We start from the raw sequence: 26,587 nt of genomic DNA, 5'->3' as shown, positions 1-26,587 counted from the left end.
GGAGAACTCTCAATGAGTACCAAACGCCCTTACTTCGTCCCATTTTGGGGTCCGTGACACCAAGCCAAATTAGATTCTAATTTCAAGGTCACCTGCAGCCAACACACTGGAGAGAGTACGAGAGGGTGAGAGGGTCGCGGAGAGAGGCGAGGGATTGCAGAGTGTCGCTGCACAGAGACGACAGCTTCGAAGGGTTCGTCGAAGGGAAAAACTACGTCAGAAGGAGTCGTCGGAGGCAGATCAGACTTTGGAGGGAACGTCGACTCGTCGGAGAGAGACGAGAAGCTTGGAGGAATCGTTGGAAGCAGCCGTCGAGTCGTCGGAGAGAGAGGAGGTACTGGAGGAATCGTCGGAGAGAGAGCAGAGGCTATCGTCGAGGAGAAGACTCGCTGGAGTCTTCGTCGAGGAGAAGATTCGCTGGAGGCTTCGTCGAGGCTCTCGTCAGGGAGCAGAACAGAGGAAGCTTCGTGCGAGAGAGGTAGGATAGGGTTTTCGATGCATTCTGGGTTCTGCTCTGGTTAATTTATGTTATAAATCAAGAATTCCGAAAGGCGTACGCTTGGAATTTGAGGCGTAAAAAGGCGAGATTTTTCACCTGAGGCGTACGCCTTTTAGGACTTGCGCATTTCAACTAACGCCTTAGGGCGTTTTAGGCCCAAAACGCTCAAGGCGCGCCTCAAAAACGCGTTAGGGCGTTTGCAGTGAGTTTTTCCCTTGATATTAGTATAACATTTGTTTGTTCTAATATTCCTAGTTATTGTTTTACTTTATTCAGGATTTTTCAGGCTGGCATGTCCATTTCGTTTGCACTCCTATGTCTGGGCTCAGATAAGTAGTTGCTGACCTCATTTGATCAGCATGTATGGGATTGGCAGAAAAATCTTTCCAATTCAGAGGCGGTTGCACATACTCCATGATTGCCCTAGTGAAACCTTGAAGAGAAAAATTGCTGAAAATGAGAAAATACGGAAAAGGAAGAACCCTAAAAAGGATAAATTATTTGTGGAAGTTCCAGAATCAAAATCATATCTTGACACAGCCACCATGCCAATGATTCTCACCGCCGTTGGTGTCGCACTCTTTGCAAAGCTCCTTATGATGGTATAATCTGGATTGCATTTTTTATACTTTATCTGAAAAGATTTAATATAATTTTTTTTTTAATCCTTGCATGCTTGCAATATTTTCTTTTCGTGGTTTTCTCCTCATCTTGAGAACTTTTGTTCAATTGAGTCTCATTAATAGGTCAAAAAAATCATGTGGAAGTTACTGTTTGTGTTATCAAAGTAAATGTCAAAATTCACAAACCTAAAGGTGCCATTTGGTCTCCTTTGTCCTCTGAGGCTCACAACCTCTTGTGTTCTATTTGGATGATCTACAATGTCTCTAATTGTGTTGCTAGAGTCCTTTATTGTGTTTTCACACTTCAAGACCTTGAGTGCTATATTTTGGCATGAGAGAGGGAAAGGAGAGGGAGAATGGCCAAGTAGGGAGATAAAAATGAATGAAGGAAGAGAGGGTGGGGAAGCTTCTCAAGCCCAACTCCATATCCTTTTAGGCTTCTATGCCTCTTATTTTTATTCACAGGAATCCTAGGGGACATTTGGTAAAATTAAGTGTTAAATATTGAACGTTGAATTCAATTCTGAATTTGTGAACTAGTTCTGAATTGAACTTGAACTGTTCATTGAATCTAAAATTTGAACTGTTTTAATTGTGTGGTATCTAATATCTAAATAGTGTTGTTTCTCAATTTTAACTTTCTTAATGCTTAAGCGTATAAATGTTTGATAAAATTAATGAGCACTTACATAAGCTAAATTTTTTAATTTAACATAAATAATGTTTTTTGTCATATATTTAATTAATAGTTATAAATAAAAATAATTTAATTTATTATTCTACAAACATAATTTTTTTTTAAAAATTTTAATCACTTGGGTATTGAGTTTTTTGTCATTTTCAGTTTTTGTAAGGGATATAACTGGAAAGAGGCATCTGAATCTGAATCCCATCAGAGGAATTTTAAGAAAATTTAGAGCTGCCACTAATCACTTTGATGCCTTACGTTCATTTATTGAGTGTACTAGTTCAGATGTTTCCTCTATTCAGAGTTCATTCAGATCAAACAAACGCCACCCTAATCTCAATTAAACAAGGTTTCTAAAATATATTTGGAGACTGTTTCTTGGTTTAGGTTTATTTGAAACTAGAACAATCCTAATACAAGATTATCTAGGAAATCCATATGGAGATTCCACGAATCATGTGGATGCCCAATTAATCAAATCTAATTTTGGACAAGTAATAGCTAGTTAGAATTTCCTGTTTGGTTTTAGATATTGGGATAGAATCAGGGGCTGAGAACCATGAAATGTTTTTTTGATCAGCAAAGGGAATTTATTAAAGGGCATCGAGGGGGTGCCACCTGAATACATGGATACAAGGAACCTCACTAAAGGGTGTTGAGGGAATTGAGGATTACATTAACATCCCTTACAACCAACCTACTATACCGATTTGAAATCATAGTTATCTAGTGATGCTCTCCTATTTCTTTCCCTCCTAATCATCCAAATTGGCAAGGAGAATGAGGAGAGAGTCTTCCTTCTATCCTTGCTGGAATGGATCCCTTTCCTAGCCCACAGCTTGCCCCCCACCATTCCTGCAGTGACCCACTTCGGCTTGATTAAAGAAATGGCCAAATTTTAGAGATTCCTAGTCACAGAGCAATGCAGGAGGATGTGCTCCACTTAATCAGCTTGCTTAAGGCATAAAAAACACCTCTTAGCAAGTAGCAAACCCTTTTTCTGCTGTTTATCTATGGTCAGGATTTTTCCAAGAGTAGCCTCCCATGTGGAAAAAGAAACCTTTGTTGGGGGCTGCTGTTTTCCAAATGAGTTTTCAAGGGAAATTGCTGTCAATTTCTATCAAAGAGATGAGGTGTTTGTAGTAGGATTTTAATCATCTGACATTGACTTTTCCCGTCTTGTCCAAGCTCCATTTCCATCGTTGGCTGTGTTTTGTCATTGGGTATTATAGAGTGTTCAGTAGAAGTCAGTGAGGGTATCGAACGCCCAATCGAAAGCATTCCTCATCTGGGGGGATATTCCAGAGCATCCCATGATCAGTGAGTTCAAGGTGCTGGCTAATAATAGCATCTTTATCCTAAGCCAGCTTGAAGATAGAAGGGTATTTTGTGCTGAGTTGGGACTTGCCACACCATATGTCATGCCAAAAGTACATATTGTCTCCATTCCCCAATTGAAAATAAATGAGAGAAGAAGTTTTCCCAATCTTTCCCAATGAATTCCCAAACATTAACGCCATGAGCTCCATTCATATCTTTCGAGGCCCAACCATTATGATGAAAGCCGTATTTGGTAGCAATGACTTCCCTCCAGAATTAATTTGTCTCTTTTGTGAATCTCCAAAGCCATTTCCCCATCCCCTCACAAATGATTCTTCTCTTTCGGCCTCACTGTGAAGTTGGCAAGCAATAAAGTGTTTTAGCATTTTTTTTCCCCACTTCCTGCAATTGGCAAATTTCAAATAAAAATTTGCCTTTCATGGTAAAATCAAAACCTTGCAAAGAAAATGATTGACCATTATTCAAGGATTCTCTCGTTTGACATTCTATCTCCCTGGGTACTATCAAGATGTTCACTCTCATTCTCCCATTGGGTGGTTTGAAGTTATTTAAATATGCTTCCATGGATGTATCTTGATGTAGCAGGAAGGCTAGGATATTCTTCACCTTGAAATTAATTCCAGGAACAAACAGAAAGCAGAAAGAGTAGTACTAATTGAAGGGAATGAAATAGAGTTTTATGTTATGCATATGTATGTATGTGCATGTGTATATATGAAAATAGTCTACATCATGTTTCTCCATTGTGATCTTCTCCAGCAGGATTTCCTTGCCACAATGTTTTCTTGCGATGAATCTTTGTGAATCCCCATCATTATTTTCTAATTGCTGATAGATTTACTGTAATACTTTGACAAAGTGAGGTGTTATGGACTTATGAGGGTTGTTGTGGATGATATTGGATTAACACGTTGCTGAGGATTCTGATACATTTTTTCATTGCTTGTTTAGAGCTAGTAGAAAGGTGTTCAATTTGGGTTGCCTGGAATATGGTTCCATAAGCTTATCTGGGTCCACGGGAAGGCAAAATTCCTTCTGGTGTTATACAACGAGGAAGTGCAGTGGGTTTTCAAATAGTTTATTTTCTTTTAATCTGGATCCTGTGGCTTAGATATGGATCTGGGGTCTTATTATTAAGAGGTGCAGTGGGATTTATCAGTTTAAGGTTGTTGGCAAACAAGATGTTTCGTTTTCCTTCAGGTATTCAGAAAACAAGGGTGAAACTGCTCCATTAGGGTTTCTGAAGGTGAATAGGCAATTGGATGGTGGAAATTACTTTTATATTGAAGTCAATACTCACAAACAAGGAGGATGTTCAGAAGAAGAAGGGGAGGGGTGGTTCTGTTGCAGACTTGCAGTTGTGGATCAAAGAATATTGGCATCTCCAGTCAGACCAGTATTTCCAGCTACTGTTGAAGTGGTTGTTTTTTTCAATGTTCTGATTAAATTTCTGGCGAAGGCTGTTTGTCAGATCGGCAAGAGTTTTTCTTGTAATAGATGGGATCCTTCTCAAGAATTAGGAAAGGATTCCGACTGTTAGAGATAGAATATTTGGTTATAGAGATTTGAGTATCTCCTTTGAGTTTTAGAATAGGTGGGCCTTTACAGGTATGGCCCTAATTGGGTTGGTAGTATGGGTAGTGGGCTTCACAAATCTGGGCCTACCATCTTGAAGGGGGAAGGTCTGATTGTAAGTGGATTGAGAAAAATAGGATTAATCAGTTGGGTGTACTTGAGTCTAACCTAAAGTGGGAAGCTGAATGGTTGGCTGGGCTCATGAGCAGAACCAAGAGAGCTGTCTGAATTGCATAGTGGGTCAGATCTTTCTTTTGGTTAAGGAGTCAGATGATGGGACAACTGCAGTGCTAGATTGGGTTGTTAAAGGCAAAGGAAAAGGCGACTGAAGAGGATGTTCTGAAAGAGGTTTTGTATATCAAGGGCTTGGTGAAGGAAATAGCAATTCCAAAATTGAAGTCTTGGATTCGAAAGGGGCTATGGAAGATGTGGATACAGGTGGTCTGTTCTGTTCTAAAAAATTAGCACTTACTATCCCTGCCCAGCAAGCATTTTCATATTTGTTGTCTGCTTTGAACGGGATGAATCAGCATGCTAAAGTCCTGAAGCTTGGGGAGAATTCAAATATGGAAGACTTTGAATGGGATGACGATATGGGGAGTCTCTGTGAGTCTTAATAGGGGATTGTTACTGGAGCAGTCAATGTATGAACATGGGGTTGGAGGATGAGTATAGGTTTCTTTTAGCTTTGCTCCCCAGTGTGAAGGAGTCTGCACATTGTAATGTTCTATTATGTGCGTGTTCTCTGTTTGTGCGGCAAGAGGAGGGGGATATTGGCTCGAGGAGTTCCTGTGAAGAAGCATGTGTTGGTGTTTGCCATTTGAAAATTACAGATGACCAATTAGTAAATGTGATTGAGATGAGGGACCTTTGGCCTTTACTTCTCATTTGGAACGTTGTCCTATTGCTGTTCCTACTGTGTCCAATTCTGGAATTGATGTGGGTAACATTGAGACGTATTTGAACAAGAAAAAATAGTAGGGATTTAAATTCTCAAAAAGGTATTGTACAAAGAGAGGACAACAGTTATCTGCAAGAACTCCGTGTGGGAATGGGTTTTAAGCTAGTTATTCACTTATTCCTTTGGGAAAAGAAGGTGCAAAAGGGGTTCATTTAGGGTGTTTTTAGTAGAAGAGCTCCTTATAGTGCTTTTATTTAGGGGAACTAAACTTGAGAAGGTGGGTGGTGGGGTATTTGGGAGGGGCGGTGTAAGGAGTGGGCTTTATTCCTTCGCAAGGGGCAGTTAGGGGGATATTTATTATATGGGGCTTTATTCTTTTCTTTTCATTATTTGCGTTATTAGATTTTAGAGGCAGGGGTTTGTAGGTTATGCTTGTGTATGGTCCTATTATGCAAGCACTTAGGCCATTTTCTAGGAAGAGTTTTATGCAGTTTTTTGGGTTTTATGTGCCATGGTGGTTATTGGGGAGATTTTAATGCGGCCAGGTTTCTGTGGAGAAGAAAGGGGAAGGGGGAGTTTTCGTCTAGTATGTACAATTTTGATAGTTTTATTAGGGAGTGTGCTGAAGAGACTTTCAAATGGTTAGTGCTTCATTTTCTAGGTCAGTGGTGAGGACAGAGCAGTTGTGACTTGATTAGATAGATCATTATGTGGTGAGTGGGAAGATGAATTTCCAAACCCTACTCAAATGATTTTGTCTTTGTTCTATTTTTGTTGGAGTTTGGAAAGGTTAGGTGGGGTCCTACTCCTTTTAGGTTTGAAATATGTGGTTGGAGCATAGGTCTTTTCTCCATTTGGTGAGAGATACTTGGAATGAGGAGGTTGTCGGGTGTGGGAGGGTTTTAGTGTTTATCAGAAAGCTCAAAAAGCTTAAGGAAGTATTGAAGAAGTGGAATGATGATCTTTATGGAGACAATAGAACCCAAAAAAAAAAAAAGTTTGGGAGATTTGGATATGTTTGATAGGCAAGAGGAGGAAAGGGTTCTATTGGAGGAGGAGGTTATGAGGGTGGGTTTAGAAAATGAGTTAAAGGAGGTAATTTTTGGGAAAATGAGGAGTTGGAGGTGAAGCCGAAATATAAGCGGGTTAGGGAGGGTGATTATGACACTAAATTCTGTCATAGTTTGGCTAATGATAAAAGGAGTGTTATTAGGGGTTGGAGGTGGGGGGGGGGGGGGGTTACTTCTGATCTTCTTGTTATAGCAAGTGAGCCTGCTGATTTTTTTTTTTTTGTGGGAGGATGAAGGAAAATGCCAATGATTGAGAGATTGGAGTGGAATCCCATTTCTATGGATCAACACTATTGGTTAGAGAAAAAGTGAGATTTTAGGCAAGTAGTGTTTGGGATGGATAGGGATGAGGCTCTGTATCTCGATGGTTCTATATGGCATTCTTTTTTTCTAGGACTGTTGGCATGTGGATAGAGTGAATTTAATAAATATTTTAAAGTTTTTCTTTAATGAAGTTTTGGGTAAGGATATTAACTCAACTTTCATCACTTTGGTGCCTAAGAAGAGTATATCTATTGATATTGCTGACTTTAGGCCTATTAGTTTGGTTATAGTGTGTCCAAGATTATTGCAAAGGTGCTTGCGAAATGAACTGAGTTTAGTAACAGGAGATATGAGGCACAATGTGCTTTTGTTGAGGGAAAGTAGATTTTGGATGCCATTTTAGTGACTAATGAGGTTGTGGTGCATTTAAAGAGTAAAGGGAGAGGAATTGTGTTTAAATTGGGTTTTGAAGAGGCTTATGATTGAGTTGGTTAGAAGCTTTCAGACAAGGTTTTGGGTATAGGTAGAGGAATTGAATGAGAGCTTGTTTGTCTAATGCTTACTTTTCTATTATTATTAATGGGGAGCCTACATTGTGGTTTAGGGCTTTGAAAGGTATTGGGCTAGTAGATCTGTTGTCCCCATTCTTGTTTGTCTTTGTTGTTGATTGTTTAAGTAGTTGATAGAAGGTTCATGAGAGGTATTGAAGTGGGTAATGAGAGGGTTATAGTGTCTCATCTTTAGTTTGCCGATGACACTGTTTTTTCCCTACAGGATCTTAAAGAATTTCTCCTAAATATGCTTACCTTTTCACAACTTTTTGAGTTTGTTTTGGGGTCGAAAGTTAATTTAGAGAAGAGTGGGATAGCTGGTAATAATTTGGGAGTTGATAGATCTTTAGAGCTGGCTTCTTTAGTGGCATGTGTTATTTTAGATTTCATTTGGGTGGTAATCCTAGGTTAGTGGGCTTTTGAGCTCCTATGGCAAAGAAGGTGGCGAAATGTCTGAATGGGTGGAATGGTGGTTTTTTTTGGGTGATCATGTTTCTCTAATTTAGTTTTTTGTCCTAGTATACCATTTGCTTTTTGTCCATTTTCAAGTTCCTCTAGGCATAACTAGGACTCTATAATCATGAAAGGCTTTCCTTTGTGTGGGGTGGGGAGAAGGATCATTTGGTTAGGTGGAGGTGGGTAAAAAAAGGGAAGAGAGGGGAGTTTCTTTGGAGAAGAACTCTTATGGCATAAATGAACTAAAAGTAAACTTGGCTTAGAAGAAAATGGGTGGGATACTATTGTTTGGTTTAGATCTTCTTTTGAGAATCCTTGGAGATGCATGTCTCAACTTTATCCACATTATTTCTAATACCAAATTTGAGGTGGTATTAGGCTTTGCATTCATTTATGCGAAGAGGTTGTAGGTCGCGTAATGCTTGTTGGTATTGTGGGATGCGAGAGACGTGGGGCGTTACATAACGAGAAGCGATTGTAGCGATTGTGAATTTTTTTTCATGCATGCACAACCATGCCAAAAAATTGAAGAATAAGCATGGAATCCTTTAATTTGTGTTTTTAATGAATTTTGACGACTTTTATTCAACCTACAAACACTTTTTTAATTGACAACATTATTTTTATATTAATTTTAATGTGCTATTTACAAAAAAAGGTCATATATATTTTTATATTCTTTACTTTAATGAGTAAAAAAAATTAGAAATGTAATTGAAATTGAGAACTAATTAATTAGATACATAAATTGAGTCAATATACATATATATGAATTTCATCAATCATTAGTATTAATAGTTCAATACTTGAATACAGTATTACAACACAGGTCACCATCACAAATAATAACGTGGTGGCTCTTCATAGTCTCAATCTCTATTTTGAGATTGGGGATTGGGAATCATCTCCCCACCCTTGTGGAAATGCTTAGCTAAATAAACCTAAGTTCACTTTATTTTGGTGTTGATCTTGAAAATCTGCTGGTGCCGAAAATCCAATTGATATAGGAGGTGCATAATCTCCTCCTTCACCATATCCTCAACCTGAATCATATCCTATCCATATCCATAGGTTGGAGTTGGGGCTAGTGCTAAGTAGTAACTAGAAGAAGACTCACTAGACCACTAGGATAAGGTCCGTGTCGATATGGATGATATGGATCATAGCTTTGAGGTGGTGGATACACTAGATGATAACTTTTATCATGAGATCTGTATGATTGTATTGAATCAACTAAACCAAAGTCTCCAAAACAAGGAATCACACTATATGAATCTTTAGTAGTGTCACGATTTTGGTGCTAGTGACTTCTTCTGGTTTGTGCTCCATGAGTCTCACTCTGGCCACCACTAGTAGCTTTCCTCCTAGTTGTGAAGATTGGTACTCAGGAGGAATACCAAAATCATAATTTTTAGATATATCATGTAATCCATAATAACCAGGAGGAAGGTCATACCCATAGCCTCTGGTCTGGTTGGTCATATTTTGCAGTTCCACCACCACCATCACCCCTAGCCCCAATACCACTACCCCCACCACCAGAATCATCGTCATCACTTGGTGGGCTCAAACCAAGATTATCATCACTCTATGTATGTTTAGACCTTGGACTTGAATCATGCATTTATTGGTGGCTAATCACCTCCTTTTGCGGTACGAACAACATCTTCATCTAACCAATTTGAAATTTATTCTGACTGTTGAGTAGTAGTGCCTCTCTCTTTTCTAGTCATGGACTAAAAAGATCTTCGAAAAATATGGTCCAAGTTGATGGGGTTAAAGATATCTTCTGTAGCGCCCCGAAACCGAAAGTGGGGTCCAGAGTGCCACGTAGGAAAAACATACCACAATTGTAACGCTCCAAAAATGCATACATAAAATACATAAAATCCCATATCATATCCACATCAATCACAAACACATGCCCTTAAAACTCATGTGTAAAATTATCAAGGATCCATTGGGGTCCAAAATATCATTGTCCATAATTTAATTAATAAACAACGGAAGCAAAGTATTTTTCTACAACCATAACTACAAGAGAGCTAACCCAACCTTGGCATCAACAAGTCCCACATTAAACATGTGTCCACCCCAAAATGTCCAAAACCATCTAACATAAACAAAACAGTATCTTGCCCACACTCACCCTTGGCGAGATCGTTTAAGTTTCGCGCTGGAGCTCCTAGGCTCGACTCCCCGAAGGCCCTGAAAAGTTGATATTTTGATGGGGTGAGACACCTCTCAGTAAGACGGAATACATTATTATCAGTGTGTGGCAGATGAGTTTTATTGTACAATCATTTATATACATTTCTTATATTGTTCCTAAATAAATATGTCCTCGGTATAAATAATATGATACAGTTCAGATAAATCTACTAACGTAGGTTTAAAACAGTTCATAATAAATCTACTAACGTAGGTTTTACAACATATACAGATAATTTAATTCACACTTCTATAACACTTCTATATACACACAAATTTTTTGTACTAAGCATACCTCCCCATCAACATCAGTACAGACGCCACACATGCCTTCTACTCCAATTTATATGCCACACAAGCCTTCTACTCCAATTTATATGCCACACAGGCCTTTTACTCCGATTTATATTTAGTCACTTCATATTTCCCAATTCGATGCAAAGTCTAACTTACCATAAAACAAAATTAAACTATCATATTCACATATTTATATCAAACCTGTCATTCTAGAATTAATGGAATTAAACTGTCATATTCGCATACCCATATCGAACCGGTCGTTTCCTAATTTCACAGTAATCCAGATATATATATATATATATATATATCAGCGTAGCAACTCATGCTCGCAGTATGATATCGTAACAGTTCAATAGATCCATTTAAATAAAAAATCTATTATTAATTTATCTCATGCCACCCATTTTACATTAAATCATAATTAAATAGTCTGGTCGGGAAAAATACGTTTTTCTAAACATTCGGTTCGATCGTCTCTGAAATTTTATTTAATTTAAAACATGCAATTTTCGAAAAGTGAAGACGCCCAACCTACTTACCTGGTTTTTCCCAAATACGTTTAATATTCCAAAACTACCATTTCTTACGCCCAAATCATTCACAAAAATCATATACGGTATATATGTATCATATACTCAAGTTTAATTGGTTCAAAATCTAGAAAAAGACTGACATAATTTATTCCTCTTATCTTATCCCAGGAGTGGTGCCTATGTCGCCCAAACCACGAAATCTCCCTGATTAAAATGTTGGTGGTCGAAATTAGAACCTCGAGATATTTTCCGTTCTTCAATTGGCGCAGGTTTTGTCGAGAAAATTGAGGAGAGAGAGAGAGAGAGTTTGAGGAGAGAGAGAAAGAGACGGTGAGAGCAGAGACGAGAGTGAGATGAGAGGGGGTTTACTTTGAAATGAATCTGGATGCTTCTCAGTATCCAGATTACCTTAATATATATATATATATATATATAAATTATTAAATTATTATATTATATTATATTATTTAATTAATAATAAATTTTAATTAATTAATTAATCAATTAATTTTTGGGAATCACTACATCTTCAATTTCTTATTGGCTTTAACCTCATGTTGTAATGCATGAAAATAAGTTTTTGTAGTCTCATATACTTAAATCGATTCCTTGTTTTTGTGTGGATGAGGCTATGGTGCTCCAATTATGTTCACAGTTCGAAGTTGATGTGGTATTGCCAAGAACTCTGATCACCATTCTTTGAAACTTGAGAGCATACATGCCATAATGGTCTACCATTCGGCTACATTGAATAATTGAAGAAAAACATTTTTCAATATAGTGTGTATTTGAAAAGTAAAAGTTAAACATAAAAATGACATAATAAATCCTCTCATCCACCATTTAGTTGAATTTACTAAGATTTGCTTGTTTGATTGCCCTTCTAGCCAATGGTCTACCAAATGTATCTTGCGTGTCCCAATATTGCAATAGCTACAAATGGATAATCGTGTGAAGTATAGTTAATTAATTAGGTATATTTTATAGAAATTATTACTTAGTATTCAAATAATTCAATAAAATCAATACTTGGTTTATCCCTCGGATTTGAGTATCGGGCACCAACTTGCTTATAGCCTTTTTTTTAACCCTATCCATGAATTCTTTGGCTACTTTAGGGGAAGGTGGGACACCATAAAGGAATTGGGCGTTCAAAAAAATATCTTGAAACTAAATTCATAAACATATTAATCAATGCCTTTTTTCCTCATAATACAAACTCGTAACAATTTAGTGTTTTGCGTAATTTAGAAGTTAAAATAATGAGGAAATGCATTTATTTACATTTACCAATTGCATGCATGTCTTAATGCAACTAAAAACCTCATCAATGATCAATTATCTTCCAATAATCTATGTAGAACTGACAATCTTTTTGTATGGCCAGCTTCGCCCAATCAGCTGCCTCATATATGAAATCCATGGTTAGTTTTTCATCACAATCAACCAATTTAAGAACTTTTACCCTTCACTTTAATTATGTCTGAGGCTTTTTGCCAAAACTTTCTCTAATATAATATTCTTTGCATCCTATGGTGGGCTTGATTTTTTCATCCCCAATCTTGAATTTTTCCAAGCCTTTGATGTGAACATTTCCCTTAAAGCTTGTTTATGCGTTATAATGGTTTCCAAGGCAATAAAGTTGGTGGGAAATCGAGTGATGAGTGATGACAAGAGGAAGCAATTTTCTATTATTTGTGAATTTCTTCATGAAAGTCACTATCCATGTATGATTGTAAATAAATGAGGTTATTATTCTTGCATCTTCTAAGATCTTTTTGACATTGATTTTCTTACCAATGTATTTGAGAATAAGGTGTATACAATGAATTGCACGTGCTATCTAGTAGAGATTGGGGGCTTTTCTGCATTAACAATTTCCCTTTTACCTTCACTGCAGTTTCATTATTAGTCACTACTTAAACAGCATGTTCCTCTCCAATTTCTTCATCAATCTTGTCCATTAATTTGAAATGCAATTATTGATTTAGTAATTATTGTTACTGCTACCTAAAAAATATACAAGTCTATACAATTATTTGCATAGAGTCCGACAATCAAAATTAGAAAAAGAGTCATAGACAATCAAAATTAGAAAATTACTTGAAATAATATTCAGCTGTTCGGTTTGACACATTAGAGACATCAATTGATTTATGGAACAAAGTGCCTCTATTGCTGTAAACTAAAAAAATTATTATGTGTTTTTTAGTTTGTCCTAACCAATCATCAAACATAATGGTTACACCTCTTTCCTTCCATGTGCAAGCAAAAGAAGATATGTTGCTCTTCATTTCATGATACTCTTGCACTAAATAAATTTCAGACACCTCATAGGGTGATGGGCCTTTTAGTCCCTTATAACCTTTGCAGCCACATCAAACCTAGGCTGCATAAATAGAGAGTCGGCTATATTTGTTGGAGACCAACTAAGAGATCCATTCGAAGAACACGGGGACTAGTTGTTGAAGCATAGAGCCTTCAACCCGATTATAAAATTTGGAATTTTCCAACCGCTTTTCCTAATTTAATCCTCAAATCTTTCGAGTGTTTAGTTTATTTTACTTTGCATTCTTGGTTCATTCTAGAATAGGATCCATTGTCCTTAGTCTAACTTTAGGGGTATCAGGATTGATCTATTGTCGTGCACTCTACCTCCAGCTTCCCGGATACTGTGACTGAGCTTTACTAAAACCACTATCATCACTCACTATCAGAGCCACCCCTTCTTCGTAAATATTATCCCCTCCACTAGTTCTTGCTTGAAATCTTTGGCTCTCTTCCCATTGTTGTTGTGGCTGTATGCGTTCCTATTGGACAAATCTCATTCTTTCTTCTTTTGAGTCTTCTTCATCACTCAAATTCTCAAAATTTCCTTTAAATTGAGCTTCTACTTCTTCTTATCTCCTTTTTTTTTTTTGTTTCTCTCTATTCTTGGCATATTATTGCAAGTGTTTCATTAGTTGAACTTTTACTTGCGTGGTTACATTTGGACATCTAGCCACTTGACCTTTTTTGTGTCAAATGCTGTTTCAAGTGTGTAATACCTCCTTAATAGTCTTCCCACACAACTTTCACACAATAATATGCTTGCTGCCCTACACTTGAGTGGTAAAATGCCAACCAATGTTCTCACTAGGTAGCTCCTCATTTCCTTCACGTGTGGCATCTCAATGGATTTGATTTGATGATCTCTATATAAAACACATAAAAAATTCGAAGTTATGGTCCTTATGAAAGTTATAACATAATTAGTATATACTAAACAGTAATTTCTAATTAGTAGTAATTACATAACAAAATAGTTGAATCTTGATAAATAAATACTAGTAAATAGTAACTAGATAGTAGATAAGTAGGATTAGATTTAGTCACTAAATGCTTACTAACTGAATAAATAATTAAATACCATTATAATTGTAGATATTTTTTTACATAAAATATAAAATATACTCTTGGATAAAAAAAAAAAGTTTAGAAATATATCTCCTTCACTACTTAGTACTTAGTGGTAGTACTTATGGTATTTTTTAACTTGCTTAAATAAAATAAAGGATTCAAGATCTTTGAATGATTAGATCTATTAATAATATATATAAACAAAAATAAGATTTTCAAATAATTAGATATTTTAGATCTGCAAGACAAGATCTTGAAACTATTAAAGATCTTGAAACTATTAATATTAGTGCTGGGAGATCCAAGGTTGTTCTTCCCCTTCAACTTCAAACACCAAATTGAAGTAAAATTTATTGTTTTGAGGCTCAGGATTGGTAGATTAAGGGTAGATGAGGGCTGAGAGAGGGAGAATGAGGCAAAATCATGAGAAAAATGTGAGAAATGGGACAAAATGGGTGTCGGCAGCATCATAAGAGGGTAACGGTGCATAATGGACTGTTATGGCCCATAACAAAACCGCTGTGCGGTCCATATAGGTTTCACCCCCTTAATTTTCCATTATGTAATGGCTGTTATGCTACATAATGGCTGCTATTTGAAAACCATGGATGGGAGATTCAGCTCTTGTTATGTCATTTTCTCATTTCTATCTCCTTTCTTCACTAAATAATGGGGCTGTTTCTTACTTTTTGCTTTCTAGTGGAGAATTTTTTGTGGGACTTCCATTTCGTTGAGCTTTGGATGATGGAGAGGTGATGGAATTAGCATCATTGTTGAGGTTGTTGGAGGGTTGCGGTCCATCCTGTTAGGAGGATGTGAGGAAGTGGGTACTAGATCCTTTGGGGGACTTCTATTCAAAAACTGCGGGATTTCTATTCAAAAACTTTCTTTGAGTTTTTGATCTGGGAGACATTGTCATTCTATCATAGTATTTGAAAGGCCAAAATTTAATCTAAATTTAAGGTTTTTATTTGGTTGTTTGTTCTTAAAAGAGTTGAACACCAACAATCTGTTGCGGAGTTGGAGGCCTTCTAAGGATTTATCCTCCGATGTGTGTTCTCTTTGTTTTGATAGTTGTTAATCTGCCCATCATTTGTTTTTGTATTGGTCTTTTAGCTGGAGGATTTGGAACAGACTTTTTGGCTTTATTGGGGAAATTGGGTTTGTCGAGGGTCAGTGGTGGATATGCTGGCCATTTCTCTTTCAGGGATTGGAAGGAGTTGTCAACGGAACAACAAAGCAAAAGATTTCTTTCCTTCCTTCAGCCCACAATTATTTCCTTTTTCCAAGTCATTATTTTGTACAGTTAGCATAGATTATAGTCTACATGTGTAGGGCTAGAATCATGCTAGGCATTCTTGTAAATTCTATATATAAATACAGAACTCAAGGCCAAATCATTCGGCCATTCACACAATACTTTGACAGGAGCAAAGACACAGTAGCCCTTTGGAGATGCGGGTCCTATGCTGTGTTGTGCGTTGTTTGGATTGAAAGGAACATTCTTGTCTTCTAAGGGGGTCTTCTTGGTCTTTGGTTTGGGATTCAATATTTGGCTTTGTTATGGTTTTTGCTGCTGGTTGTTTAAAGGGAATGTGATTTGTGATTTGAGGATGTTCAGTGAAATTGATTTGCTGATTTCTATATATATTTTTTGATTTTCTACTTTAGTTCATTGTGTTCTTATTAGGTGAATTTCCCATCCTCTTGTTTTGTACATTCTTTTCCTGTTAATATTTTCTTCTTTTTCTTTTTTTTTTTTTGGTTTAAGAAAAAAAAAAAAAAAAAAAAGTTGGAGGGGATGATGAAAACAAAAAATGAAATTTCAGGGCCTAGGCAGCCTTTGGAAATGTCTATCTGGTCTCTCTTAAAACTAAGTAAAAAATTCTTATGAGAGGCAAAGAGATTAGAACTGATTAAAAAAATGCTTACTAGAGGCTAGGAGATTAAAACTGATTAAAAAAAATGCTTACCAGAAGCTAAGAGAGAGCTTATGATAGTATTCTACAATTCTAACCCTTTGTTGCCCACATAAGCATTAATTGAAGCCTTCAAAATTCATGAAGGAATCACTTTGACAAGCACATGACCATTTAAAAAGACAAAGAGCAAATATGATTTGCTAAGTGCTAACATACGACAGAAGACCTGGGGCAAACAATATCAACTAATACATAAAGAAACTTGAACAAAACTTGTGCCGAACCCAGCAGCTGGTGGGGACTGCGTGGCCTTAACCTTTTGGATGCATCTGCATGGATCCATCAACATGAGCTATGCAATATGAGACATCCCAACTAGAACAAAAAGAATTTAGGATTGATCATCAATCAGACATTGGCTTTTGAGCGGACAGTGTCAAACCTTTTTTGCACAGTTATGTAGGCCTATAATAACAAGAACCACAAACCAATTCTTAAGTCCCATCAGGTGAGGTTGACTACATGAATCCTTTTCCGCTATTTTATGTGATCATGGACAATTTCCTTCGACAAATTCAGAGTTATTAAATCCTTAATCACTATCTCATTTCAAGTTATTTTAGGTCTTATCTTTTTCCTTTTTACTGGCTTTCACAGTGACCAAGGTTTTGAATTTCGGTTTTGACTTAAATTTTGAAGCTCCAAAAGTACGGAAATTTTGACAATTTCGATTTTGATTTGAAAAAATAACGGAAATTAGTAGTAAAACATGAAATTCTTTGTGAAACTTTAGAAATGGTTAACAAACATAATAATGTAAGTTTCAAGACTAATATATTACAAGTTAAATGCATCTATGTTGTGTATGAGGTGGAAAAGTTGTAATATAGATGTGTATCAAACATATTCGTAAGATAATGTGCATTAAACATATTCATAAATTGTTTGAATATTATTTATTCTGCAAATAATGATAATTTAGACATGAATGGTTGAATAAAATGTTGTTGTAAATATATTTTTTTCATATAATTTCAAAAGTATTTGTAATAATCTTTTGTTTTGATAAAAATAAACAAAATAAATTAAGAGAGAAATTTCACTTCACTCCTAAATCTTTCATTTGAATTCAAAGGAAATTTCATTGCATAGTTAAAATTTCGTCAAACTTCGTTAAAATTACGATAGTTTGATATATTTTGGATGATTTGATGAGATTTTGATGGAAATTATGCAAGATGGAAATTGACTGCCATTTTGATTTTAAGGGTGATGGAAATTGGAAATTTAAAACCATGACAGTAACTATCTCTTCTTGACTGATGTATTATGTGACCTACGTTGCAAGTGCCCAAACCATCTAAGTTATCCTTCCCTTATCTTACCTTCTACAGGAGCTACGCCTAACTTACCGCGAATTCTTAATTTATCTTTTAACATTATACTACTTATCCATCTAAGCATTCTCATCTCAGTAACTTTTACTTTTTGGATATGTTTCTTAGTTGCCTAACATTCCGATCCATATATGATAGCTGGTCTTACAATCGCCCAATAAAACTTTCCTTTTAATTTTAAGGGTATTCTATGGTCACAAAGTACAGTTGAAGCCCTTCTCCATTTTACCCATCTTGCTTTAACTATATGCATTACGTGCTCTTCAATTTCTCCATTAGCTTGCATAATCAATGTAACATATCGAAATTAACTAGTGCTATTGATTTCTTTATTATCAAGTTTAACTTTGTCTCAAATATTCCTTCTACTATTATTAAAATTACATTCCATATATTTTTATTTATTTTTATTTATCCTAAAATCTCTAGATTCTAAAACTTCTCTCCATTATTCTAACTGACACTACTCCACCTTATCATCAATCAAGATAATATCATCTGCAAACAACATACACCATGAAACCTCATTTTAGATACTCTTAGTTTGTTGATCCATCATTGAAGCAAAAGATAAGGGGGCTCAAAGCAGATCTTTGATACACTCCTATTGTGATTAGAAATTCTCTAGTCTCTCCGCTTATAGTCCTAACACTAGTCCTTACTTTATCGAACATATCCTTAATGACATTAGTATACTTACTACATACACATTTTTTTTTCCCTAAAATCCATCATAGAATTTCCTTAGGTGCCCTATTATATGCTTTCTCTAAGTTAATAAATACCATATGCAAGCTCCTCTTCTTTTTCCTAACCTTTTCCATCAATCTTCTTAAAAGATAGATAGAATCTGTAGTTTACCTCCTAGGCATAAAACCAAATTGATTTTTTGAGACCTTCGTTTCTAGCCTTAATCTTTGTTCAATAGGCCTTTCTGACAGTTTTATTGTATGACTCATAAGTTTGATTCTGCGATAGTTATTATAATTTTGAATATATCATATATTTTTATTTATAGGTATTAAAGTGATTTTCATCCATTTGTTTGATATTTTTTTAGTTTTTATAATTGTGTTAAATAAATTAATTAACCATATAATTCTGTCATCGTTAAGCATTATCAAACTTCAATTAGGATGTTTTCTAGTCCTACAATTTTTCCATTTTTCATCTTTTTTAATGCATACTTAACTTCGTAAACTCTAATCTTGTTAATAAATCTAATATTTTTAGCATTTTCCTCATTTGTTAATTCTAAGTTTAAGTTTTCTACTTGATTTTCATTAAATAGCTTACTAATGTAACATCGTCATCTTTCTTTTATGTTTTTTTCCTTAACCAAGACAATATCATCCTCACTTTTTATATATTTTACATTACGTAAGTCCTTACTCTTTCTTTCTCTAGCTTTAGCAAGTCTAAATATATCTCTTTCGCATTCTTTTGTATCTAATTTAGCATATAAATTATTAAATGATTTATATTTAACTTCACTAACGACATTTTTTGCTCTTTTCTCGCCTCTTTATACTTTGTAAAGTTGTCTATGTTCCTACATTTTTCCCATATTTTATACCAAATTTTTTGTCTTTAAGACTTTGAACATCTCTATCTCACCACCACTCTTAATTTACCTAAAATTTCTTTTGCTATCTTTTTAATAGAGCTAGCTATCCTACTTCAAAAAGTGTTTGTGTCTATACTATCATCTATAATCTAATCGCCATCTTTGATAATTTTTTTTTTTTTTAAATTTATTATTTTCTCCCTTTAGGTTTCAGGATTTAGTTCTCTTACACTGGCTTATTTTATCTTCTTATTTATTTTTATTTATTTTTTATTTTATTTTTTTAATACATATATCTAATACCAAAACTTTATGTTATGTGGTTAAGCTTTCACTTGGGATAACTTTACAATCTTGACATAATAAATGATCTACTCTCCTAATTAAGAAAAAATCTATTTGACTTTTGTTATCCACTTTTGAAAATTATTAAGTGTTTTGTTTTCTTAAAGCAAACATTCATTGTAATAAGATCATCTAAGATCATCTCCCTGAGCTCATTTTTGTCTTTATATCCATATCTTTTATGTATCCTCTCATAACCTTTATTATCCCTACCAATGTGTCCATTTAGATATGCTCTTATGAATGTATTCTTAGTCCCTTACATGTTTGACGTGCCTTGTATAATGCTATCTATAACTTCCCAAAATATTCTCTTAAGATTTTCAACTTAGCCTACTTGAGGAGCATAAGCACTAATGATATTTATTATCTCTTGGCCTAAGACCATCTTGATTTTTATAATTCTATCCTCTACTCTTTTGATATCTACAATGCTATCTTTTAAGTTTTTTTTCTACAATAATTCCTGACATATTCATATGTTTTTCTTTCCTAGTGTACCAAGTTTAGATCTTGATTTATCAATTTCTCAAGCTTTCTCCCCCTCCCCCTCCCCCCCCCCACCCACTTAGTTTCTTGAAGACGGATTAGATTAATTTTTCTTCTAATTTTTATGTTTATAATTTCCATGCCCTTTATCCATAAGTGTCCTTATATTCCAAGTTGTTAATCTAATCCTAGTCTTCTGAACTAATTTCTTTACCTGCCCACGTCCAAAATAATGTGAGAACCCTTACATATTTGACATTGTACCCAGGCGTCGATAGGATGCGTTGCTTCGAGGTAACAACCTAGCCCACCCTTGCCCATTTTTTGCTACACCCAGGTGGTATAAGTGCAAAGTATTGCTTGTAGAAGAAGCCTAGATAATAATCGGTAAGAATTCATATCATAGTGATTTGACAAGTTTTACGTTGGCTACCTAACGTTGCCCTCCTCCTTTACTTGAGCTTGGGACTGACTGTGTGTGGAAATATTAGGATATTAAGTGCATCACAAGCAGAGTTATGATAATGTAGGCCTGTTAAGGAAAAAGTGGGTGGGGTCTGGGATTTGATTCTTGACATATGCTCTGAAAGTCCTTAGATTTCTCATGTGAAGGAGGTATTATCCTCTTTCATGTTTATTTTGCTTTGATTTTGTGCAGGAAGTTGTGCAAACTGTGTTTTTCACTATATATTGATAATTTTTATGCATATGCATGATGACAGTATGATGAGTCGAAATCCCAAGAGATGATTGAGCGCAAAATTAAGAATGCTCCGGCTGGTCAGGGCACGGTGAGAATGCTTACTCCCGAGGAATGGGAGAAATTCCGGGAAGTGAGACCGAGGACACCTTTTGAATCCAAGCTTGCTCGCCCAAATGCAAGAATAAGAACTGGAGAACCGTTGCACATGGTGAGCTCTTCGGTTTCTGATTGATAATTTTACAAAATCTTTGTGCTAAATTTGTGTTTTCATGGCCTTCTAGGGAGCATTTTTTTTTTCCCCAGAGATTGAAAAGCTGTTGACTTCCTTAAAACCTTTGAAGGCAAAATATCATCATTGGGGATTATGAAAATGGCAGTCGCCTCGTAAATGAATTTAGTAATTTATAGAAACAATAAGTGCTCTTAAACCAAAGTTCATCCCACATTAGCAGCCAGATAAGATTATGATTTCCTGCGACTAGCCTCAGGCAGCCACTATGGGGGTAAGAGGATTTATGGGGGCCCACAAAAAAATCTTGGTAGTGGATGGTTGTAGGAAGTTTCTTTGAGAGCTGATTGTTTTTACCATACTGCCCTTGGATATTTTATTGTTTGTAGTTTTTAAATGACCAGGTTAATGTATTCTAGAGGAAGAAATTAGTGAGAGGCTGAACAGTAAGCAAAAGGTTTTCCATTAATATAGTAATAGAATCTTTATTCTGTTTGTAGGAGTTTTATCCTAAAACTGTATCATTGTACAACAATGAACTGTATAATTTTCAATTTTCATGAATGGCCTAGCTGGCTCAACTTGTTTAAGGAAACGATGAATGTATGTATCTGCACTAGTAAGGTTTCTTTAGTTTTACCGTGTACACAACTCTATTTTACCCTTTCAGTAGTGAAATCAGCGGCCGGATTAGGCCCCACATACATAAGATGCATAGTGTTTGTATTTCAGAACTCTGATAATTTCCTTTCTGTGGTGCTTGTGGTGTCAGTCTGGGTCTCTCTATTGTGCACATTTTAGTTTATTTTTTAAATTGTCCATAGCTTTTGACTGATTAGTGAGCACAATTCCCAGTGTTTCATTTGCAGGAATCCCATTCATTTCCCCTTTTACCCTACCTTTTGATTCTAGCTTTCTAACTCAGAATCAAATTTAAATTCTTTCCCTAATCATAAAACTATGAAAAGCCCTATCCTGCCCCTCTGATGTCTATGATGTAGCACGTACGTGCATGCGCGCGCGCACACACACACACACACACACATATATATATATATATACATACACATGCACATACCCCTGCATATGCAGACCTGTGTATGCACATGTATACACTTTCAAATGCACATACACATGCATGTAGCCGAATGATACAGATCCATGTGTACGCTGACACTGCAATTCATTATGCAGTAATAGATTACAATTATGTTTCAATAGGTTATAATGTTTTTACAAAAATATAAATATATTATAATAAATTATTACTTATAGGAATATGATTTTTATTTAAACTATCCTTTTACATTATATCAAATATATTCTTATAGGATATAATATTTTGACATCGACATTTTGATTATGTTATGTATAATAAATACACAGTTACAACTGCGTGTCAAGCCCAAAAAGGGGGATATCTGCCTTTGTTGATTCCCATGCCACTGCATTTGAATTTCAATCCTGGTCCAAACTGAAACAATCTCATTATGGTGGTCTTAGTGGTACTTTGTACATGAGGGCTTCAATGAATTTCTTGAGAGTACATTTATTCGTGTTTCTGCAGTATAGTTTAAAAAAGGGTTTATTATATAAAATACTCAAAAAAGGGATTATTATATAAAATATTTTAAAAAATTCCTAAAAGTGGATTTTATTCAATGATTGCTGTTTTATATTTTTGGTTTACACAACTGTGATTTTGGTTTCTCTTACATTATTTGCTGACCTTTAAACTTCTGTAGCTCGGCCTACTTAGGGGTTTTGCTTTTGCACCATGGCCTTAACCACAGAATCTGAGCATTAAAAAGTGACGGATAGGTTGAGAGGTTTAGCATAGTTGTTTAATGTGGCAGTGATCCTGCTTGGACATTCGTAATAGAATGATCAGTGATGCTAAGGTGCTATTATATCAGAAAGATATGAATTGAACCTATCAATGATGGATATGAAGAATGGAGCCAATTATTTGGTTGAGGGGGTTTAGCATAGTTCTTTAATGTGGCAGTGATCCTGCTTGGACGTTCGTTATAGAATGATCAGTGATGCTAAGGTGCTATTCTATCAGAAAGATATGAATAGAACCTATCAATGATGGATATGAAGAATGGAGCCAATTATTTTAATCAACTTTTATTTCCTAAGCTTTCATGTTTTCATTTTCCAGCCGTGCATGGGTGGGAGTCCATGATCCATCTGGGATGCTGCTAAGAAACCCTTGTGCCCTTGCATTCTCAGCATGATATCTAAGACCATGACTTCAAATAATTTTCCCGTGTTCTTTATTATTAATTGGGAGTTGGGGAAGAGGTCTCGGTTCTGGTGCCTGGAAATTAGAGATGAAACTAAATATGTCGAGTTTTATGAGGGAATTGTTGTTTGATTCTTGCCTACTCATAGTATACTTACCTTTTATTGCGACTGCAGGAGGATTTGAAGGATTGGACAATTGATGTTCTGACAGACGCACTCACACGGGCTGAGGAAAGCGTTAGAAACAGTTCCAAGTAACTTGGAAGGCAACAATTTGCTGTATGAAATAGTTGGATGATTATGTTACATATATATAATGTTAAAGAGGGCGTTTTGTTCATTAGGTGCTGAATTTATATTTACATTTGCATTTTTGTATTGTATTTAAGCCACTTGGATCGTGGATAACTTTCACTGATGCCTTGAAGATTTTGAGATTCAGGTGCCATCCCTAATGCTTGATTCCAAAATTAGAACCACCATTATTAACTTTTCACATGTGTGAGGTGATTGCACATCCAGTTCATACTAATGATATACTCTTGCATGTTCTGAAGAGTATTTTTATGTGCATAATTATGCTTGTATGAACTAATGATATGCGTAATTCTGGTCAGATCTCCCTCTCCTTGCGGCCTATCAATCTATGCAACCAGACAAATGATATATACTCCTACGCAGTTAATTTTCTTCAATATCAGTGTAAATTTAGAAAATGATTTTTTATTCGTCAGATCAGCAGGCTTGAATTATATATATATATATATATATATATATATATATATATATATATATGAGTAGACCACCTGTGCTTCCTGGTATTATAAAATTTAAAAGTGGAATAAGGAGGAACATTCGAGTATAAGCAAACCAATGACAATGAACGGAGTGCTAAAATACAAATTGTAGGAAATGTTAACTCAATTAGATTGAGAATTAATAAGATCAATACCCCTTGTTTTAACATTGAATTTCATGTGCATATTCAATTTTAAAGATTACATTTTAAAACTAATTTGCGCACAACGAAAAAGAGGTAGGTCAAAAATGAGAAAGTGCAATTTTCTAAGTCGTGTAAAATATGAGAATATTATGGTTAGAGTTATGTTTGTTCTTTATGTATTTACTAATTCTCAACCAAGGAAGAAGCTTGCCTCTTTGTTTTTTACTTTGTACTTCACTATACTCTCAAAGTCACTCTCTTAAGAGACAAATTAACAATCTATGCTAAATCCTTATTATGTACTTTGTATTCCAATTTTGAAACACAATGTAGTGGATTTGTTCTAAACCTTAGGAAATGGTCTACAAATGTAGAACATTATTAATTAATTATTATTATTATTATTATTATTATTATTATTATTATATTTTTTGTAAATACTATTGACATTTGAGTCAAATTATAACATAAATATTGATCACCTATATGCTTTCAATTTGTTAAACAAACTTTAACAAGAACATATTTTATGTTATCTTACTTCCATATTTAGAAAATAAAACATATACACTACAAGTTAAAGATTGATGAGTATACATATATACATGATATAAATATTTATATATTTCTTTAATAACTTGAATGAATTTTATAATTTTTAATGTGTGTAAATGTAACATAGGACGGGAATGGTCGACCTATGTCCTATAGTTCAACTCTCACACAAGCACGCACATTTAAAACACTTTGATTTAAGAATTTGATTAACCAACATAAACATCATAAATCATGCTATCTTTCACAAGTTGTCAGAATTTTGAAAAGGTGTATGTGTTGTCTAGAAAATAAGTTCTAATTGGTTCTTTCACAAAGAAATCAAGTTACATGCGAAAAAGTTACTATTTCACAGGTTCAAGAATATAAGTTCTATGTTATCACACTAATATTCATACAAGTGATTTTTGTTAGCAAGTATCAATATTGAAATCGAATGGTTCAAATGTGCTATTCAAATATGGAATTTTAGGTTTCAAACAAAGGTTTACACAGTATTAAGTAAGGGTTTACAATCGAATAAGAGCTAAGAAAAATAACAATCTCACCAAAGGAAATCTTTGGATGACTTGATATTATCCACCACAAGCTTGGATCACATCATAGGTCCTTCGTACAAGCTTTGAAACACCAAGATGAATGCAACTATGGAGTGTCGGGGAACTGACCATGTGGATGTATGTTGGTGATGGCCGTGTGGTGTTGATGGAGGCCATGAGAGTGTTAGATGGAAGAGGAGATGATGGAGTCGTTGGATAGATTAGTGGTCTCTCATCACTTGATCTCCAAAGAGAACGTTGTAGCCTCACACTACTCACTCACAAAGAGAGGAACAAGTGTAGAAACCCGAACCCGCGAAATAAGGAAATAAATAAAGAAAAGGAAGAAGGAAAAATTTTAAAAGGCAAGCAGCAGTTCGTCGATGAATTCTATGCTTTCGTCGACGAATGTCCTTCTATGGTTCGTCGATGAAATTTAGGCGTCATCGATGAAGAAATACCAAGTGGAATTTCAGGCATATGGTTCGTCGATGAACCCCTTCTTTCGTCGACGAATGTTCTTTTATGGTTCGTCGACGAAGGTCCCATTTCGTCGATGAATTGTGCTAGGTCAAAGTGTTATAAATATATATTTTGTTACTTCTTCATTAAGTAAACACAAATCTCTCTCTCTCTCTCTCTCTCTCTCTCTCTCTCTCTCTCTCTCTCTCTCTCTCTCTCTCTCTCTAAACCTGCGCCCTCACTCTCTCTCTTCGATTTCTCACCGTTCGTCGCTCGAATCGACGATCGGAAGCCACCATGAGGATCTAGGGGCGTTTCTCTACAAGTCTAGTGGTGTGGATATTTAACTTGCGCTCTCCAGGCATCACTCCAAGGCTAAGGCAAGATTTAAGGAATTAGGCAAATTATTTGCAGTTTGTGGTCACGAGAAATGTTAAAATAGTACTGTACCTGGGGTTGAGTTGCTAAAACTAGGTTTTATGAATTCAGGGTTCGTGTGAGTGCCGTAGGCACAATTTTGGGATCCCTACAGGTGTAGTTTCAGGAAAACAAGTAAGGAGATTATATTATTTCAGTTGTTTTGAATTATGGACCGATTTAATGGCAATGTATATTTTCAGAAATGGTATATGTAATTTTATGAATAAATCGGGTATATGAAAAGGATGGTTTTGACTGTTATATGTTTTGGGGAAAATTAATGTGATTGGTTTGAAATCTCCTATTTTCTATAAAATAAATAGTTTAAGTTAAATAAAATCTTGGAGATGCT

The 26,587-nt window shown here is 35.4% G+C and overlaps 1 protein-coding gene across 1 annotated transcript; it reads left to right on the top strand.

Annotated features, from left to right (window-relative positions):
- On the top strand, positions 1-23,798 carry LOC131159991 (uncharacterized). The gene is made up of 4 exons (XM_058115254.1): positions 1-478; positions 776-1,101; positions 20,854-21,042; positions 23,491-23,798. The coding sequence occupies exons 2-4, from the start codon at positions 859-861 to the stop codon at positions 23,572-23,574; spliced, it is 516 nt and encodes a 171-aa protein (XP_057971237.1). The 5' UTR covers positions 1-478; positions 776-858; the 3' UTR covers positions 23,575-23,798.
- Positions 23,799-26,587: the final 2,789 nt, after the last annotated feature.

The sequence above is a fragment of the Malania oleifera genome, chromosome 7, assembly GCF_029873635.1.
Source record: "Malania oleifera isolate guangnan ecotype guangnan chromosome 7, ASM2987363v1, whole genome shotgun sequence".
In the NCBI taxonomy this organism is placed as follows: Eukaryota; Viridiplantae; Streptophyta; class Magnoliopsida; order Santalales; family Ximeniaceae; genus Malania; species Malania oleifera.
This window is presented reverse-complemented; position numbering and strand designations above follow the sequence as displayed.

Coding starts and splice junctions, on each gene's coding strand:
- LOC131159991 (XM_058115254.1), top strand. CDS start 859: ATGTATGGGATTGGCAGAAAAATCTTTCCAATTCAGAGGCGGTTGCAC. Junction 1,102..20,853: donor TTGCAAAGCTCCTTATGATG/GTATAATCTGGA, acceptor GCATGATGACAG/TATGATGAGTCGAAATCCCA. Junction 21,043..23,490: donor CTGGAGAACCGTTGCACATG/GTGAGCTCTTCG, acceptor TTGCGACTGCAG/GAGGATTTGAAGGATTGGAC.